The sequence below is a fragment of the Gouania willdenowi genome, chromosome 4 (genome assembly GCF_900634775.1).
Source record: "Gouania willdenowi chromosome 4, fGouWil2.1, whole genome shotgun sequence".
NCBI lineage: Eukaryota > Metazoa > Chordata > Actinopteri > Blenniiformes > Gobiesocidae > Gouania > Gouania willdenowi.
The window spans coordinates 14,958,908-14,980,414 of record NC_041047.1 but is presented as its reverse complement, the minus strand read 5'-3'; the positions used below and the strand labels follow the sequence as shown (position 1 = coordinate 14,980,414).

The window sequence follows — 21,507 nt, the reverse complement described above, 5'->3', positions numbered from 1 at the left end:
CCCTGTCCTGAGGGAAGACTGTAGACAATCGTGGGTTCGGCTCATGGGAGAAACCAAGGTCTTGGTTGGCCGCTAGAGTGATGTTCTAAGAAGATTAAGCTTGCGGTTAATTAGCTCGATTAGGGCGATGCAAAAAAGAGATGGGAGCGTCTTTTAATTAGCCACTAACGAGATTTTAAACGGGCCATTGGAGAGAAGGCCTCCTGCCGACAAAGCTAACAAAGAAGGAGATGCAGCCGTCCTGGTTGGCTGTGAAGGGTAGCTAAGGGTTAGTGAACACTGTCTGACTTTGGAACGCTCAGATTAGCTGCTATAATGACTTCAAACTTTCAGCTTCGGTGTCTCGGAGATTATTTAACATCTACCTATTTAGGGATAAGCACACTGTAATTTAATTTCAATCTTTAGATCTTTGAAATATATTTATGGACTAATGACAATGTTATAAAAAAAACCTGTAACATTTTAACTAGGTAATTATCCTGTATATTATCACCAGTAGTTATCCTAATACATAGTAGTATTGAGCCTTTGTTCTCTGTTTTTTTTTGCTCATCTCCCACATGTGGCCCACAACAACCCTGATCCTTTTGAAGCCAACTTTAAAGCAAGACTAGCAATACTCCATTAAATGAAGGCAGAGTCTTGCGTTAACGACAGCCTCAGGCTTTGGGCTCCACAGCACGGGCCTTATTAAAAATCACTCCATCTACACCACTCAATGGAGCCTCTGTATCACTGTTATTAACTCTGTTCTATCCCTTTTCTCTTCTCTCTCCCTCTTTCTCTCCCCATTCCTCTTTTAATTGTTAATGAATCTAATGCCATCAAAAAAGGATGACAGGGTTCACCAGAGCAGAGAAGAGGCAGACAGTGGTGCTCTTTCTTTTTGCTTGCTCCACTCCACTGTTCCCTTTCCTTTACCTACCCACACCTCCTCATCATCCTCTCCACCTCCATCTTCTTCATCTCCTCTACTCGATTTTGAGCTGTTGCACTGTTTTATTAAAACTCCCAAGGTGGCCTCAGGTATCTGCAGCATTGATCAACACAGGGCTATTTAGTAAGGCATTATTGTGCTGTCAAAATGTGTTGAAAAACATGCCAAACTGCACTTAGATTCAGTTTTATGACCAGGCAAGAACTAAAGGGCTCGCAAACTTGAATACACATCCATTTTTGTGATTCACTACTTCCGTGGTCGAGTTTGATTCAGTTCTAACGCAATACCGCATAAATGTGCGAACATTCTCAATGTTTACATTCCACATTTTTTCCTCTCTCTTCATGAACCATTTTCCAAAATATGTCTTCACCTCTGTTAGTATGAGTAGTGTGTGCATCTTGTTCTCAAGACCGCGATCTAAGACCCAGGAAGAGTGAATGTTTAACATTCAAACACTCCCTGAGTAAGACGACTGTAAATGTAACAATGACGTGCTAAAAGGCACATGGCTTACAGCTGCCTGTTAAGGATCATTTTGTACACATGGTCCACATTTCATTTAAAGGAACCAGTAAAACTGCACTAGATCCACTCCTTCCAGATTCGATAAAAACCACATTTGTAGGTGGTTAAAAGGCAACGTGGTGCAGTGGTGTAGACTGAATATCATTATTTCTCCTTTTCAGCTCCAATGCCTAAGAAAGACTTTTCAATACAACTGAATGACGGGAATTACAGATTCGGGACCACACATTTTCTTCTGGATTCATATTTGAGACATAATGTATTTTGTGTCCTTACATTACCACATATTCTGTTCACTCAGCTTCTTAACAAAAGCCTCACTTTTTTTTTCCAAACGTTGATACGAGCCACCTCGCCTCGCCAGCTGCAGCGCCAACATCCACCAACCGAGCCTCCAGCCAGTCCCTCCACAGTTACAAAAGAGCACAACCCCTGCCAACCACGTTCTTTTCTGCACACAGCCCCTTACAAATGAGGGTTGGGGGGTGGAGGGAGGAGAAGAAGAGAGGGGGAGATGCAGAGAAATGGAGAGGTGGCGCTTAGTGGGCATGGGGTGGGTGGCATTTAGGGCTGGGGTTGCCCATTTAGGGTCAGAAGAGTGACGACCTTAACCCTCTCTCTTTCTCTTTCTCTCCCCTACCTCCACCTCTCTAATGTAGGGTATCCCAGCCCTTGCTTGACCGCTGTGTACCAGACTATACCACTTTCACCACTGTGGGGGACTGGCTGGACGCCATCAAGATGAGCCGCTACCGTGACAACTTCGTCAATGCAGGATTTGCTTCCTTTGACCTGGTGGCCCAGATGACAGCAGAGTGAGTGGGGCTAATCACGCCTGGAATAATGAACTAATACTCAAAGTTTTAAAGTCCAATTAAAGGGATTTAGAGTGATCTTGAGGGAATAAAACAGTCTGATAGCTAAATACAATGGGTTGTGGAAAGGTAAATGCAGCTTAGCTGATGACGTCCTTGTAGTGCGACCATTTTGAGAAGTAAACACTATTGTTAGCATCTTAACATTGAAACAAAGGAAGTAGTTAGTTGTATTTCCTCTTTTTAATCCTCACAATATAGGCTCTATAAGGCAAGACACGAAAGATGGGTATAGCAACTGATTGTTTTAAGTGCAGCCCAAGCATACCCTATCTTTTAGTTTATATTATATATATGAATTAATGTAACATAAAACACCTTGAAGAGTTAAATAGTTATCTTTTCGATGTCCAAACAAAGCTAAACCAGCTTTGTTTTTCTATTTGCAAACTGTGCATGATTTAATGGAAGTCATGGAAATCTGAGGCTTTTGATGTTGAAATAAATGAATTAGAATTATGACAAATAAATCATTCTCATTAGTTGCGTAATTGGTATTAAGTGTGGATGTAATTTGTTTCAATTTGGCTAGGTTGACAGGTGTGGCATACAGTGGCTCTGTGTTACCCTTAATGGCCTGTAATTCCTCTAATGATGCCCATTTATTATCATTTTATCCTCCAATTCCTGTGCTAATGGGGACAACAAAATATGGCGAAAGCAAAATAAGCTCTATTTATTTGTCTGAGCTTGTGCTGATTTGGCTTCAAAAGGAACAGATGGGGTAGAGTGTACCATTTAAAAGTTTGCACATGAGAGAGCAGAGCTGGTGCGCTCAAATTTGTAGGTTTCAGTGTCATAAACTCATATGGTGAAGCAGATTGTGAGGTGCCCATGGCCTAATAGGTTATTGAGCGTCTGTGCACGTGTATGTGACCAAAGGGAGAGGCTGCAGACACCAGCGATCTTAAACAGTCTGCTAATCGCAACACTAGACTTACATCGACTCTCTCTCTTCCTTTATCGACGAGGGAAATCAAGCAAGTAAGCAGAAACGTGCAGGCCTTGTGATAACAGTGTTGTATGTTAAACCACCATGACCAGTTAAACCTTTGCCTTATGATGTCTGACTAATGGGCAAGTAGCGGCATGATCTTGAATATAGAGAGCCTTTAGACGCAAAGTTATTTTTCATCTCACAATCTTGACTTCAGCGTATTTTTACCAGTAAGCAACAGAAAAAAAAATCTAAAGCTGTTTTGACACATTGTTTGAAATATGAATGACAGGGAATGAAGGGACTACGTTGTCTACATTTCCCCCCCTCCCCTAAAAAGCAAATGCTTTCCTTGCTAAGTGACAGCTTGGCATATATTTCATGAGGGTTGCCAGCTGCAAACAGTAGCTAAGTGTGTGCTCTTTAATTATTAACTATGCTACTTGTCTTTTGACGCCTTCCATTCTTGCCCACCTGCTTGGTCACAGAAGAATGTTGTGTGACCAGTAATGCTTTAATCCATTCTATCATAATTTTTGTTGACTACATTTTTTAAGTGACAATAAAAGACTATGACTAATTTAAAAATATGTGCACATGGCAATGCATTAAAGAACTGGTTCTCAACCTTTTTCGGGTCGTGACCCCATTTTCATATCACAAACTGCTGGTGACCCAAGATACATCCCCCCCCCCAGAATGCGTTTTGATCATGTTTGTCATAGCATTTTAAACTAGATTTATACTTGAAAAAGTTTAAGTATAGAACAGTTGTTTGATATTGTATATATATATTTTTTTTTTTTTTCTCAATTACTAGACATTTCAGGCGACCCAATTTTAATTCTAGGCAACCCCACATAGGGTCAAAGCCCCAAGGTTGAAAAACACAGCATTAAAGTGACTAAAATCCTGGATACACCAATTCCATTATAGATTCAGGACTTTTAGGAAATGTAAAAACTAAGTCTGAGTGTGAATTTATTGACGTAGCTTTTGCTGTTTCCAGAAAATATATCACATTAACCTGGAAGTCAGACTCCCACCTATCCATATTGAAATGGTATCAGAAATGATGGGCTGTTTACCCTTAAAGAAGATCACATGTGTCATGAGAAACAGATATGACAGCTTTTAGCTGGCAACGTTTTATTGAGTATTGAATCACTTTTCCAAACAGCTGTGGACTCTCTGTAAGCCATGAACTGATGGATAACGCTCTGATACAATGTTTAAGATGTCTTGATTAGGATGTCTTTTAAACCTCTGTTTTTTTATGTGTTTTTGTTACTTTCTAGATAATTTTATTGTTATTATTTTGCCTGTATGTTTTTATTTGTCTTTATTTGTATTATTTTAATTGTAAAGTAAGTTGTACTATTTCTTAGCGGTGTCCCGATCCAATATTGATATCGGTCCAATATCAGCCAGAATCGGATTTTATCGGACTGCATCTAAAATCTCTGATGTGTATTATATTATATTTATTCATTATAGAATACTATAGATATTATGTTGAAGGTTAAAATTTATGTAACCAATTGGTTAATAATAAATGGGTCAGTTTTCAAAATAGAGTATTAAAAAGAACATATACAAAAATATAGAACGAAAACTATATCAAAATATATTGCCATTTTTGTTAACTAATAATAAAAACTTTAATTTCATCACATGGGAATCAAACATGTCTTGCTATGATGCTATCCCATATTAGGTTGATCAATGCTAATTTAATCTTTCCTGTATATTTTAGTCGACTATTTCTGTAACAGTTTTAATCGACTATATCCTTAATGTCATTTGGTGGACTAAATTCACTGTCATAATTAACAGTTCCAGGATAAACTCTGTACCTGGTAGAAACTTGTTTGCATGTGTCAGCTATGATAATAAAATACATTTTGCACCACAGGCTTGAACCTGTTACAGACTTATATATCTGTGTGATCTTCCGTATGTTTTTAATTCTCTCTTAGGGACTTGCTGCGAATAGGGGTAACGCTGGCTGGTCATCAGAAGAAGATTCTTGGTAGCATTCAGGACATGAGACTACAGATGAACCAAACACTTCCTGTCCAGGTGTGAGCAACAGGACACACAGACCGACACAGTCGGTGGACAGCCTAACCGAAAAAAAGGGGGAAAACTGTGCCAGAGATGACCACCAGAAAACCTCAGCTGCCTGGTCCAACTCTGCCAACCGGACACTATAAAACTGGCTTGCAGTGCCTCTGAATTTATATATTTCATTTTCTTTTTTCATTACCACTTACATTTTTTCTTCCTGCTTTTTTTTTTTATTTGTCATAGTTTCTTCCCCCAATTCAAAATGAATTGTGTGTTTTTAAAAGACGAGAAGAAAGAGTTGTGCTTCTTTATTTCCCATGCGTGCTTCACCAGCTCTGGTATGGGTTGATGTTTGCATGCATGTGTGTTTTTAGTGAAGTTGGCCATAGTCCTGTAACTGAGTTGTCACAGAACAGCCCTTTGCCTTGATCCCCCATCCTCGCCCTGAATGAATCCCAGTCCCTGATTACCCTTCTTTCTTTTCATCATGTACATGTGTTGTTCTCCATCTTCATATTGAAGGTGTGTTATTTAAAAAAAAAAAAAATGGCCACTCACTGGAGAAGTGTAAGAAGAAAGAAAATCTGCCTCAGTCAAAGGTCAAGCAGTTGATAGAGGTCAAAAGGTCACAGTTTTGGAATGGAGTTTGTGCTGTTGGATCTACATCAGGTCACAAGACTCTTCATTCAGACCTGAAGTGACTCAGGATTGATCCACAGCTTGGAAATACCTTTTTTTTTTGTTAGTTTTTTTTTTCCTTTCTCACATTGACACTTTTGTTCATCCATATCATGTTTCAGATTTTGTTTTCCCTCTTCGTTTTTTTTTTAACACTCTTTCTGAGAGATACAAAATGGGAAGTCAACGTCAAGTTCCCCCCTTCCCCCCGCTGGACGCTTTACGTGAACGGGGAGAAGAGGACTGTGGAAACACTTCGGAAAGAGCCCTTGGCCTTTTGTGTGCATTTCCGTATGCTAATGTGCACGTGTGTGTGTGCGTGTGTGTGTGTGCGTGCGTGCGTATGTGTGTTTATTGGTGCCTGGATGTACGTTTGAGTCAGGTTGCACACAAGTATACTGTACAATAAAGCTTCCAACGTTGGAGAAAATACGCATGAACTGAACTTTGACAAGGAGCAAATATATCAGAAACTAAAGTGCGTTATATTCTGTGGACACCTGTTATATTATTGAATCCAAAAAGAGACTTTGGTTGCACACACACAAACAAACACACACAAACATACACACACAGTCTCATATATTCATTGTGCAAAAACCACGGGAATTCATAATGAACACCTTAATTTCTACTTACTATTATCTGGATTTAGAAGTAATTAAACTCTTTGTTTTAATTTAGTGACATCCTGCTTGATATATTTATTTATACTTTGCCCGCCAACCCTACATCCTTCCCCTGCCAGCACCCAGAAGGACTTTTGGCCATTTGGGACACGTGGAAACAATCATATTAAAGAAGGGGAAACTCCAAGAGGATTCACCTGATGAACTGATGGTTATTAAACAAATTGCATATAAAGCGGATATTGTATTTTTGTTGTTGTTCTAAACAGCCTGTACATGTTTTGTAACAAAAAATATGATAACAAAAGAAAAATGGTGTTTTGACAAAAAATCTTTAGTGTTGTTGTGAAATGTTTGATTTGGAGTGATTTTAACACACGTGTCAAACTCATGGCACGGGGGCCAAATCCGGCCCTTTGGAGCATGCAATTTGGCCCACAGAAGAAAATGACAGAGAAAACATGAATCATTGTGTAGATGAAACTCAATAATATTTGCAGCGCTCAGTTTTCCTGGTGTCATTTTTAATGTTAAACAGTTGAAAAAACTCAAAATTCTTACAAAATCTTTCAATTTTGACATAATATTTCTCTTAATTAAATAGAAATTTGTCACAAAATCTAGTAAATTTAAAGTGAAGATCCTGTCAGGACTGATATTTGTCACTTATTGCTTAGATATGATCGTTTCTTACATAATTTGTATTTTATGCATATGTAGAAGTATAAACTAGGTCACAATAATTGTAATTACACATTTTCCCACATAAAATCTGTGGCCTAACTGCTCCGTATTTGGCCCCTGAACTAAAATGAGTTTGACACCCATGTTTTGACAGATGCTCAGGATGGAGCCACAACATCCCACTGTTGCAGCATACATTATTATCTGATGGAGTGTTACATGATTGAACAAAATATGAAAATCCTGCAGTCCGTTTTTTAAACTTTTACAAAACCTACTAAAACCCTTATTTTGTTCATTTTAAAGTCCAATGATATTCAGCTCACCATTTTAGCTTTTAGGTGGAGTTTAATCAAAGAAGCCAGGACTATCAGAGAAAAAAATAAAAGAAATAAAAGGCCTTTACCAGTTAGGTTGACCCATGCTGCAGCCAATCAGACACGCTAAAGATATGAAAATGTAAAGAAAAAAAAGGAAATCAGACACATTGCAGTTGGGCCCATCATTATCTTTCTTCATTTCCTCTCTGACCTGCAATCATCCTGTCTCAGCTTGGTTCTGCTGCATGATTAGTGCAGCGCGGGATCAACAGCCCAGACATTCACACATAGCTGAAATCTGCAGCTCCCCTCATTATAACTGATAGCAGCTGCATCACTGTGACCGCCGTGTTTGCACCCTCCACCCAGGGTTCTTTGAAGATAGTAGATTAATGAACTTGGCTGTATCACTTGGAAGATTCTCCAGACTGTCTCTGCTACATTGTTTGAATTGGATCTGAATCTCGCATTATGTGAATACTAAGATATTCATTGAAGCTCTGTGTTTTTTGTAAACATTTCCAAAGTTTCCTCAGCAGACAAAGGAGGACGATATGCAAAACAACATGTGCCCCGCATTTCATTTTCTTTTACGTTACCAAAAGACTGTCGCTAAACACCATTAAGGGCTTTTGGCACTGTAATAGTACATGATGTAAAAGTATCCCAATACATTTTGAGATAAAAGCAAGATTGCCTGTATTTATGAGGTTAAACGACTAAAAATATAACCTTCAACATGCACTATTTGCTCCAAAAGTTTAACTCTCTCTGATAGTAAAACACCATTTTATAGATAATTGATAAAGTTCTCAGGGCATGACTGCAGAGCTAAGGTAAACAGTGTCACAGTGACCTAAAGATTATGAAATATAACAAAAATGATACAAAAACCCATCAGGCAAAGCTCACTGTTGCTAATAAGACTGTGAATGTCAAACGGGATAAAAACACTAAAGTGATGAGGATACACACATTCAAATTGTAGACATTCCCACTTATGACAAATGGCAGTTCACAGCTTGTGTGAACTATTAATGAGGTGCACGTGGCCTTCTGGGATCTGGAGCTGTGTTCACCAAAGTCAGCCAGTCATGAGTGATGAGCTCCAATGGTACCGTTGCCCATATTTAAAAGATTAAACCGCCACTAGCTCAACAGCAAGTGATTCATCTTCAAGTAGGGTTTTCACACTTTTGCTTTTAGACAGTCAACGGGAGGAAAGCTTGCTCTTGAGTTTTTTCTTTTGTTCATCCCTCAGACTGCATGTTGCTGACATTAAGATGGACTGTTACTGTTGTGTGTGAGAGCGCGTGTATGGAATATTAGTGTATGAAATATAAGATAATTCCATTTTATTTTGCAAGTATAAACTCTGCAGGGTTTAGGCTTTGTTAGAGGTGGGTTTTCTCTCTATGTGCCAACATGATTCAAACTAATCCAACATTCCTCACAGCTTTTATTTACATGATACACACCACCGCAGAATTCAACTGGAAACTCTCTTGGTTCATACTCTTGTATTTTTTGGTTTTATTTTTCATTTTTTGAGTACGACATCACCACACAACCTTCTTTTGGACACTGATGATAGTTTAGGTTTTATATAAATAGGCAACATGTTTCAGAGAGTCCTGTACATGCTTTAGTTAGATGGAATATGGGTGAATATGAAGCCCTCAGAGACTGTTGACACCTTTTGGAAAAACTCCAGATGTATTCATGTTGCAGGCATACACAACGAGTTTCAGCAAAACAACAATGCATACTTGTAGAAATATTTTTAAAAGACCCTTTTTCAATTAAATTATTTAAGAAATGTGACTTGAACTCCTGTGTCCTTCCGTTTTGTTTGAAACAAAGACTCAACACGTGGCACACATGATACACCAAATCACACACGGCTCCGGATTTCCAAGGCAAACACAATTATTTTCTTCATTATTTACAGCTGTCTCTAAATACAAACCAAATTCCAAGTCCCATTAGTTATGTAGCATTTTTTTTTTTACCAATGTTCTACAAGATGGCAAAAGTCACCTTTAAAACCACAATACGCCTCAAAATAAGTATCCAGATATAATTAGAATGTTTATATGGTGTCATGTTGTTGTATCTTAAGCTGCAAGTTGTTATTTTTACTAAACAAATGCTGTGAAAACATATAAGCTTAAAATCCTTGGAAAGACGCTTTGAAAAAGAAACTCTTAGTAAAGTTTTTCAAGGAAGTCAGTGCACAATTACTTTGCATCTGTTAAATATGAAAACTTACATCTCCACAGGACCATTCTGTCTACAGCCGACTGCCTACAGTCAGATTGATCACTCCGCTGATGTAGAGGCGTCTTCTTTCTTTAGAGGCATCGGCAGAAATCTCGTACCGTCATTAACCAACTGGGAAAAACACCAATGTTGCCATTAAAGCCAGTGGAAAATCTTGCCATGTTATGAGACAATCACAGATATATTTATCCCATCCGGTGTGTCTTAAGATCCTTTATTGACCTATAACCAACAGAATCTCACTGGGTTTGTGTAAATGTCACATAAATTAATTTATTGTTTGATGCGTGCCAACACGATTTATTCATTTATTTCATGCTGCCTGGAATGAATTGATGGATTTCAATTAGAAGTTGTTTCCTGCTACCAAGAATGAATGGTCAAGGCCTGTATTTTATATTTCTCTTCAGCCCTATTCACACAGGATTAGTTTAACCTTGGGACCACATGTAATAAGTAAATGACCCCCCAACGTCTGCTTTTTATGTGGCGCATTCGCACAAGATAACCGAAGCTTGAGATTTTGCTGAAATTTACGGACATCTGAAAACGTGAAACAGTGTCAGAGGTGATGTTAAAACATATTTGCAGGCTTTTGACCACAGCTCAGTGCTGTGTTTCTGCTAGCTCTAGCCAACTGTATGAAATAGAAGGCTACAAACAATTCTTACCGCACAGTGCAAAGCAGGACGTGATCCACAATTTGCTCCTGATATTGCTCCTTCTCTTCAGCCTTCTCTTTTTGTCACGGTCTGAGTCTACCTCGTACTGAGATTGCATATATGCGCACGGAAACAAAACAACGTGTAATCACGTATCAGATCCCGCACATTTCTGTCCAAATCACAGAGATGCCTATTCACATTGGATTAGTATTATCACAGGACTATAGAATATAGAAGGTAATTTGTAGGGGAATTTTTACTTTACAAATTACTGACTTGGCCGATTTGGACAGGATAAACATCACAGACATTCTCCTCAATTATTACAAATCGCATGTGGTCCCTAGGTAAAACTAACCCCGTGCAAATAGGGCTTTACGTTCGGTAATGTTAGGATTGGGACTGTTAGGGTTAGGAGTCAGGTAAAGGAAGTTATGTCATTTTGCACAAAACTGTTGACGTGACAGTTTCAGGATCCCTCAGGACTGGGTTGCTATAGCATCTACAGTACATGGAGATTGCCCAATGACACTTGGTAAAGAAATGCTAAATAAAAGCTTATTCTAAGCCTCAAAACTCCCGATTTGATCTAGCATTGAACCTGAATACATGTTAGAGTACAACCTGCTCAGGTTATATTCTAACCTAATGTTCCCTGAAATGATGAGGTCATTTAGCTACGAAGCATGCCACAGTTTTAAAGTAAAGATGGTAGTCCACAGATGAACCATGAAAGAAAAATCCTCCAAAGCTCTAAAAACTATTTAAAGCCACTAATTACAATTTCAGCTCCTTTCAGCAGGCACAAAGCCAACAGTCTTGTTTTTCATCAGAAAAGGGAAGAAATGCTTCGGTCGAAGATCCAACCTCCCTAGACTCCCCTTACTTTTTCTATTCTATGTTCAATTAGTTACATCGCTCTAGATCGCCGTTTTATTGTCTGTGGAATCAGTGTATTTTTGACATGATGAAAACCTTGAGCTGATTTCCAACAAGGTCCCTCATGTAAAGAAAAGTGTCATTAAAACTCACCTCTCTAAACTATTGCTGGAAGATGACTGACTCATTAAGTATTCGTTTAAAAGGCGGCCATTAGCCACTAAAACCAGGATGACTCAGCTTGATTGGGTGGGAAAAGCTGATATGACTCGGTCTCCCTTCACACTGCACTTTCAAAAGCTCTTCAAACTACCAGGAAAAACCCTCAGTTACAAGAGTTGCTTCTTTATCCGTCAGCAAGAAGAAAAAAGCAACAGTAAATAACCAACAGCAATACATTGGGTTTCTGATTTAACTTTGATCAACTTTGGTAAAATGTCTGATTTCTTCAGGCAGAAAAGAGATGTCTTGACAATTTGTAATGGCACACAAGAACAACAAGCAGCAAAACTCAAATATTCATATATATTCAACCACTTGCCTAATTCACAGTAAAACAGCTGCATAATAAAATTAATGGTACGCAGTGACGATATGAACAATATTCAGCTGGCTAACAGTAAATGACAGAATAAACACCTAGTTTAGTTAAAGGCTTAATCCAGTTTGTAATTGTAATCATTATTGAGACGACATGGAAAAAATAATCAGAATATTGTAGCAGAAGAAGGCACTATGGCTACCATGCCCAGCTTGAGTATAATATTTACATAACACTACTGTTACTAGTGCTGTGAGACGTGACATAACCTGTAAGACTGAGGTGAATATGGACCAATGCCAAGATGAAGTGAAATACTGTATCCTTTCTTGACGTTATTGACACAGTGTCACATTACTCTGAGATGGAAAATATTGATCGTCCAGGAGCCAGTATCATCAAAATGTACCGTTAAAATGCAAGGATGGAATTAATGAGACGTCAATAAAGATTTATTTCTTATCCTTTCTCGGTCAGTGAGGCAGCATTTACATAAATATAACCCGTGCCTGAACATGTCTTAGCCACATGTCGGTCAGTAAGCGGATCAATGAAAAAACATGATCACACAGCAAACGATAAGAAAGAGAAGAAATCCTCTTCGTAACAACCCGCTTACCCACCCCCCACCCTGTATTTTCAAAGCCAGGCATTCTTTTTATTCTCTTTCTCGTCCCAACAGACGCCACCCCACCATTATCTCCACGCTTCCACCCGCGCACCCATCCCCTGTCTCCTTTTTCATCCTCTGCTGTAATCCTCCTTTTTCACTTCTGCTTGCCACAGCTAATTGGTTGCGTCTGTAAGACGACATTGGGATCTGACATATTTGTTGGACAAATAGCGAGATGTTTAACTTCAGACCTGTTTCAGCATTAACGGTACACAGCCATCAGCCAAATGGAAAACCTAATTACCACTACAGCTCAGCTTCCCAATGACTAAACACCTCCAACAAAGACAAATGATATGTGTTTTCACAGTGTTTAACCTTGAATCCGGGAGCCTAGGAAAACAACAAAACTGGTAAATAAAGTCTTTCTTTGCAAGACAATGTAAAATAAACTGTATGTCATTTTGTTTTGGAGGTTCATATTTTCTAGCTCTTAACAGGTAAAGAATAGGGTATTGTATAGGGTTAAGGTTCTAATTATAGAACACATTAACCTTCCTATGACTATATGACAAACATATTTTAGCCTTGGGGTCAATCTGACCCCAGAAATAAAAACATTGACCTGTTGTGTATCTTGAAAATCTTATATCCAATTATTTTCTAATGTAGGTTGCACATTCATGACTTTCACAGAATGAACCAAATTGATTGATGTTGGGAACCCCCCTTTCCTCTCATAAACATATTTATTTACATATTTGTATCTCCTTTTTGTAACATATTTGGGGTTATTTACTATAAAATCCTCTGTCTCAGACACATCCTCCTCTACGTCACTTTCACTGTGAAAGAGCTGTTCCCCTCAGAGGAACACTAATGCTTGCAATTTGCTTTCAGCACCTTGAAAAAATATCGTCATGATGATGTCATGCTTAATCAATTGTACCCATTCAATTAGGAAAAGTCATGAAATAAGGAAGCCAAAAATTATTTTTGGAATGATAAACACTGAATGGGGTAAAATTCACCCCAAGGATAATAGGAGGGTTAAATAGATTTTTTTTTTTTTTTTACATTCATTAAAAATCCTTACAATCTGCGAATGATTGATTCTATTCAAAGGAACGCCACAGAGGATTATCCTATTGAGAAAAGTATGAAATACTCGACCACCCGGCCACATCACATCTTTTCTACTCCACAACAGGCATCCTATTGTTATATCTTGGGGTCTTTCTGTCTGAGGTATTGTGTACATCTGCCAGAGAAACAATATAAAGCAGAATTTTGCTCAGGATCCATGTGGTGACCTGAAGTTCATAACTGTAGAGTTACTGAGAATTTCTCACATAAAGGAAGTGAGAGAGCCCTGAGGTTCATAGGCCATTTAACATGCACATCCAATGCCTCTATGAGAAGATAAGATGTTCCTCGTGGCAGCAGTTATCAAGATGAAACCTTAATTTACTGTAAACAGACCGTAATACCAACACTGCGATGGATAAATATCATGGCTTAGTGCAAGCCCGCATTGACGTTGGTGTTCTACTTGGGGAAATAACGCTCATGGATAAAGCTAAGCATTCATGATGTGGGGTGAGATAAGGATATTTCCTTTCCCCAAAGCCTGGGTTTATTATTAAAGTCAACTGGTCCATCGCCCAGCAGGTTATATAGGTTTTAATGAGCTTTATATGACCTAACTGCTGGATCCTTTTGTTATCAATATGTCTGTCGTTGCTGGTTAACAGATAAAAATAACAGTCCAGAATGCAGATCAACAACAATCATTCTCAATTTAGCTGGTGTAATTATGAATAATAACATTCCATATAACATCTGCTCGCCACCCTTCCTTTCATGTGAATAATCCAGCTGATTGGGAAGTTGAAGTAAAGATAATTAATAGCGTGTGCCTTGCACTTCTGAGAGATAGCCATGACATTGCCAAGTCAAGGTCATTTTTCCTTTTCACTCGTGTCATTGGTAGGCACGGAGCTAAGGCTCTTGTTCCTTGCCTGACATCTCATTAACTTGTCGTCGATATTTATCAGTCTTAATCAGAGCAGTGGCAGGTCTGCTGTGATTACTTCCTGGGTGTGAAAGCAATCACACCTCGTTCTCCCCACTGTCCTTGATTTATGGAGGAATTAATGTACACTCATAGTTTAGGAAATTTGCGAGAGCTGCATAAAAAAAAAGGACAAAAAACGAATTGTTCCTGTTGTCTTTGATCACAAGCCTAGAAGAAATACATCAATTTCCAAAGCTGGCAACAGGAGAAAATTAATGTTGTTTTAAAAAAGCTGAAAATTATAGTTACAAGAAATGTGTTCAACTGTTTTGTGCAGTTATTATCTGATCGGTGGAACAGGTATTTTGGGCAAATTGCAAGGGTGTGAATATTTTTGCTGGAGGTGACAACAGCGTCAAAAAAACAACCCTTCATCCAAATTAGAAAACCATTTTTGTCGCAATGAAAACAATAGTACGAACCTCCGCCAAGCACCGAATCCCCTCTCTGCCAGATATTGGCAGTTATCTGGATCACTGATCCTGTTAATAGTACCATGATCATTAACACTTTAAAGGCTTGGAAGACACTTCCACCCATTCATACCAGTGGGCGTGCACTGCTGTTCCCACTCAACGTTCTTGAAGCCAAAATACAGCGCTTAGGGGCGCAGCCACCTTGCAAATTTGACGTCATTCGGAGCCAGAGTCTGCGCAGTAGGTGGGAGGAGCCCTGGTAACACGCCCCGCCCATTTAGCATACTGCCCTGATGAATTACGCAGCCCAGCTACGCCAAGAACTTAAGTATCTTTCCCACTAGAATTTCTATCAACGTCAGATCAGATCATAGAGATTAGTACTAGTACTAGTTGCCCCAAAAAGAGGAAAAAAACTGAACGAAAAAGTTTAATGGCGTCTCGGCTTTCCTTCACGAATGTGTGGACAACCTCATTTAAATAAATAAATAAAAAATGTGATCGAATGTGCAATTTCATACAGTTTTGTCAATTCCGGACTGAGATATGAATTTTTAAATCCAAAATCAGATTCCTTCCAAAATTTTATGAAATCTTCAATAGCATAATGTTGACCTTTGGTCAAAATGTAAATACGCATGACATCATCTTGCTAACAGACAAACAAAATAAATGCCGGTGAAAATTCTACCTCCTTAGCAGAGGTATCAAGAACAACAGAGCAGGGTTGGGGTCGATTACATTCTTCAATTATAATTACGTCTTTAATTATCCATGTTCAATTACAACTCATGTATGATGACAGTGACCAGTATTTTTTCCAATAACAAATTAAAAATTTAGAAATATTTTTTTTCTACTGAAAGTCAATTACAATTACGTTTTCAATTACTCAAGTTGAAATTCAAATATTCACAATTACTCAAAAATGTTATCCATTATCTTATTTGTTTTTCATTTCTTGGTTACCTTTTTAGGCTTCCTAATCAATGAAAATATTGGTATCATAATGTCTTTGATGTGGGCATCTGAGCCTTTTTTTTTTGTCAGAATACCCCTAGATTTCTGTTTATTTAAAAGAAAAAGATGAAATTATACTCAAGAGAACTGACAGGTAATGAGAAAACTTGATATGAAACATATTTTAATGATTGTTAACTACGTATATGCCATAGAACTACAACACGGTTCCCTCGTTTTGCGTTTTAACTAAATTGTAAATTACAGTTTTTATAGAATTTCCGTGCCAATTACAATGACCAAGTCAATTATCTGAACTCAATTACAATTAATTTATGACTACAACAGAAACACATGTTTTCAATTACAGCTACAATTATAATTAAGCCATAATTGTAATTAATCAATTACAAAATTACAATTATAATTGACCCCAACCCTGAAACCGAGTCACAAAACATTTGTGCAAAATGAAAATCCCCTTACTGACTAACAGCGCTCCACAGGCAAATTACTGCACACACAATCAATAAAGCTAAAGACATTAGATAATGTGTAAGAGGAAAACTGAAAAATGGCACTAATATAAATAACAATTTTGGTTGATGAATGTATTTTTTTGTTCGCAGACATACTTGACCGTCCTTGTCCACTCAGTTTTAGTCCTCGACCTTTTTAAAAACCACTAACAAAGCAATCTTTAGGCAGGCTAATATCAGGTGGCAGGGGGACAAAGACGTACCCGTGGGGGGGGAATGTGTTAACATTCCTGCAGCTATGTGGGTCTGAAAACTGGTGAAGTGTGTTTTACAAGTGTTTATAGGGAACAAAGTGTTAACTAATTACCAACCGCATCCCCACCCTTTCTGGACTGCCAGTGACCTGTAACTCAAATGAGAAAAATAGGCGGAGGGAAGAAAAGCTCAAGAACCAGTGGTTTAACCGTAATTGGGTAACAGACAAGCTGATCGTAATTATTTGTCCTTTTTGTTATGCTAGGTGTATTTATTCAAAGACGCTACTCCAGTCAAAACGCATGCCGACAAGGTTTCATGGCTAATCCCACCCACCCAGTTTCTGATTGGATGAAAATGAGTAATATGTAATCCCGCATTTAGCCAGATATTCTATCATGGCGGATGGGGGTCATGCAAAGGCCAGATCGTGATGCATCCTGGGTAAAACGTGTCCTCTTTTTTTTTTTTTTTTTTTTTTTTCCAAGAAGGACAGTTGTGAAAGCAGAAATGTAGGACAGCTGGTTAACATGAAGAAAACAATCAATTCAAGTTCAACATAGTTTTAAATAAACAAATTATATATTAGTGCTTTAAAATAGTTGTTGCTGTCATGCTACACCAGTTAGCGGTGGGCTTAATGTCTGTATTGAGACAAGCTTAAACACCGAGCGCTAACATATCGGTCATTAACCAAGATTTGCATCAGGCCTAATTTAGCAGAGTGCATTATCTGGGTGTAAATGGTGCCCAATAAAGAACAATAAAGGCTTTTGATAGAGGCGTAGTTAGTGCTGGCAATTACCTCTCATTACATTCTAGATCGTTTGAGCCGTCAAATCAAGTACACAAAAAATGTGAAATAAAATCTTGGCTCCACACATAAAAAGCATCCCATAAAACCCAGTATCATTAGAGATAGCTAATTTGAGAGACACTATATTTGGTGCAAGTTCTTGAATGTTGATTTTTTTTAAAAAGTGTGGGCAATTACAGAATAATGGACATAAGGGCATAGGTACTATTCTATTAAACCATTACTAGACTAGAGGCAAATTCTTGTTGAAACAAGGCAGTGATTTTTGATGATTTATCTTCTACAGCAGGGATGGGCAACTGTTTCGTCAGTTTTCAGTCATTTTGTGTGTTTCTGGAGTCAATATGTGTGTTTTTGTTATGTTTTTGTGTGTGTTCTTGTTGTAATTCTGTGTATTTTTCTGTAATTTTCATTTTTTGATTTCTGCGTTTTTGGGATAATTTTTTGTATTTTTGTTGTTTTCTGTATTTTCTTATCAGTTTGTGTGTCTTTGGAGATGTTCTGTAATGTGATGTTTTTTGTGATTTTGTAGTCATTTTTTTTTATTCAAGTGTGTTGTGTCTGTCTTTGTTGTCATTTTGTGTATTTTTCTTGATTTTTTTTGTGTGTTATTGTGTACTTTATGCATTTCTCAGTTGATTCTTGTGTCGTGGGAGGTAGTTTGTGTAGGCAGTGGCTATCCATACGGTTGCCGTATCAATATACCGACATTCTATCCATACGCAGCGCCCCCATTTGGCCAGTTTAGGTCATGTGACTAAGACAAAACCCTAAACCTAACACTAAAAATTGTGGCGATATTGGGTTATAACCTAACATAACCCTAAGATGCTACGTACATGCACTTCGGTAACTGTACCAACTTATTTTGTGTATTATGTCAGGCTTCATATTCCTACCAACTTCTTGAAATACAATTTTTGGGGATTTGTTTGGGACACCTGTTGCCTATCACTGTGACATACAGTAGTAGAAGTTAGACCTAATCTATTCCCAGCCCATGAGTCTTTGATAACTACATAAAACATTATCGTTTCATTCTCAGGTTAATGCGCCTATGCGTGACAGGTGATGTCTGTGTGTATCTGACTGAGACTGTGTGTGGTCATATTTCAGTTTGTGTTTCCTTTTATGTTTTCATACTCAGAACATAACTGAGCGTGTCTTCAGAGGAGGCGGTTCAGCTGTGTTGACATATGAATGCCAGCCGTGGGTGACAGGAGCAGAAAAAAAAAGGATAAGCAGCAGGTTTGACGGTGAAATAAAAAGAAGATTGAGAAATGACTTGACAGTACGCACACACCTACTGCACATGCTCCACTGGTTCTCTGTCATGTGATAAAAAAAATAATCACATACGCTGATAGGCATAGCAGACTATTAGGAAGACCTGCTCAGGCACAACACATTGCAATACACTGGAAAGGAGATAATATAATAATAATAATAATACATCAATTTTGGACACTCAAAGCACTTTACAGAATCAAGGCATTATTCTTTCACTCCACATTTAGTGGTGGTAAGCTACTATTGTAGCCACAGCTGCCCTTGGGCAGTCTGATGGAACCGAAGCTGCCATAGTGCGCCATCGGTCCCTACGACCTGGAATTGTCAGTGGTCTCCCATCAACTACTAACCAGGTCCAGACCTGCTCAGCTTCTGAGATCTAACAAGATCGGGCAATGACAGGCTGGTATGGCAAGATTTTAATTTCAGAAAGAGTTTTAGAAAGTTTTCACTCAACTCAGGTACTCAAGTACATAAAGGTAAATTTTATTTCATTAGAAAAAGTCGTAAGTCAAATATTACGATGGTTGGTTCTACCGAATCATTGGCACATATCAATATATAAATGGTGTCCATTACTGCGTAATGGGCACATTTATATACATTTTTCAAATGACTACTCCTCCGTTAGTCCTCTTTAGATCAGAATGCAGTTTTGGTATGAATGAATTAATATGATGAGATGCTCGGCCCTTTATTTTTTAAATGGGGCCCGGGGGCCCACCCCCCCATTTCCTGTAATTTCCAAATTTATGGGAACATAGTCATGTGATATATTGTTTCAAAGGTAATTCAATGTAGATTATGATTGTGCCTCGTATAATTTGATGAGGGGTCCAGGGGCCAATTCCCCTTTTTCCGGTAATTTCAAAATTCATCGGAACATAGTCGTGTGATATATCGTTTCAAAGGCAAATTGACGTAGATTAAGATTTTACGTCGCACAATTTAATTTGTTTTACTCGGTGGAACCGACTCATTTGACTGAATTATCGTGCACGTGGTACGTGCTATTTGGCACAGAGATGTTGCGCGGGCCCGGCTGCAGTTCATCCTTTTAATGAAATTTTCTATATTTTATTATTTTATTAACCACAGAGTGAATACTTCAATCAATCAGTTGAATAGTCAAAAACAACAATTTCTAGATTTTTTTTTCCTTCTTTTATGGATGTGGATGTAGGGTTTGATTTTTTTCCGATTGGTAATTTAGCTGAGAAACATTTTTTGTCATACTTTTTTTTTTGTTTTTTTTTTTTTAACTATTGAAAAATAGTCTCAACTTTTTTAAACCTATAAAAGTAAAGATGCAGTTCATCCTCAAGTCAGAAATACATGAATTACATTATTCCAATCATATATATGATTTTGTTTAATTTTAAGTGACTTACAAATCTGATTCAATACAAAATTTCCATTAACAACACCGACTGAAAGTCTATATTTTTTGTTTTTTTCTTTCTTCTTAACAGTTCATCTTTTGAAATCCTTATTTCTTTCGCCTTCCTAAACTTTGCAGCGTATACTTCAGATGATGTGTTTGTAGTTACTAACTGGCCTTCAGCAGGGACCCACACTCCATGGACTGGTAATTATACTGCCAGACATTATTTCCTTTGGCCAGGGACATTTTGTGTATTGTTCACCTTTTCTCTTTCACACCCAGACACTAATTATACTCCAGTTCATGTGCATTCCGCTTTCACATAATTCACCTTTTAAACAAAGCCACTGATATTTTTACAAAAGGTCATTGAGAACTAGGGTAAATGAATCGACCTGATGACAGTGGATTAGCTGTGATTACGGTAATGCTTATTTGTTATGGCATATGAAGGAAAGAACAAAATAACATCAATTTTACAGCAGCACTCTCAAATGGTTGATAATTTTTTTGTACACTCCTTTTATTTGCTTTACCTTGTCCAAATATTTCACCTTATTGAAAAATGTTAATCGTTGTCATCTGCTCTTTGCTCTCAGGCTTAAAAATAAGGTCAAGGTTGTAAAAATGTTGTTTATTTTTTCTGAAACATCTTACATCTACATGAGGTTTAATTTCTTCTCTTTTATCTTAAACTCTGCCCGGAGTTTTACACCATAAACTGTATCAAACTGTGTATACTGTATCTGTGTGTTTTAAACAAACTACTGGACAATACAGACAAGTATTTTCTTTTATTCTAACAACTACAACTATTATAAAATATGCAAAGATATTTGGGACCTACACAAATATGAATTTGAAAGAAATATTTATTATGTGTGATCAATATTTGTATGATATATGCATGTACTGTATATGTATAGTTCATCTAAATGAGCAGAAATTAGATGTAGTTGTGTATTGTGGCCATGCAAAAGCACTATCACCAAATGATTTGACTCAACAATTAACTGTTTTACAATATATGATTTTAAGTTGGTTTAAAAATAATACTAAAATGTCACTTTGATAACCAGTGTCTAATAGGGAAATGAAATCCACTACAGTTAAACCCTTCATTGAAGTGTTCAAACCGTGAAAGTACATATTTGAACATCAGAGCATCCCGTCTGCATCCGAAT

At 37.8% G+C, this 21,507-nt stretch overlaps 1 protein-coding gene across 6 annotated transcripts in view; it reads left to right on the top strand.

Moving 5' to 3' along the window:
• ephb3b (eph receptor B3b) overlaps nucleotides 1-7,846 on the top strand; it is a 58,578-nt gene extending 50,732 nt beyond the window's left edge. For 4 of the 6 annotated variants that reach the window (XM_028444253.1, XM_028444252.1, XM_028444251.1 and 1 more), the window contains exons 15-16: nucleotides 2,131-2,286; nucleotides 5,263-7,846. In XM_028444253.1, the coding sequence (XP_028300054.1) occupies nucleotides 2,131-2,286; nucleotides 5,263-5,371 (265 nt within the window). In that variant the 3' untranslated portion in view covers nucleotides 5,372-7,846. The remainder of the gene's footprint in view (nucleotides 1-2,130; nucleotides 2,287-5,262) is intronic. The other 2 variants (XM_028444256.1, XM_028444254.1) reach the window with 1 other exon arrangement.
• The last annotated feature ends 13,661 nt before the right edge of the window (nucleotides 7,847-21,507 follow it).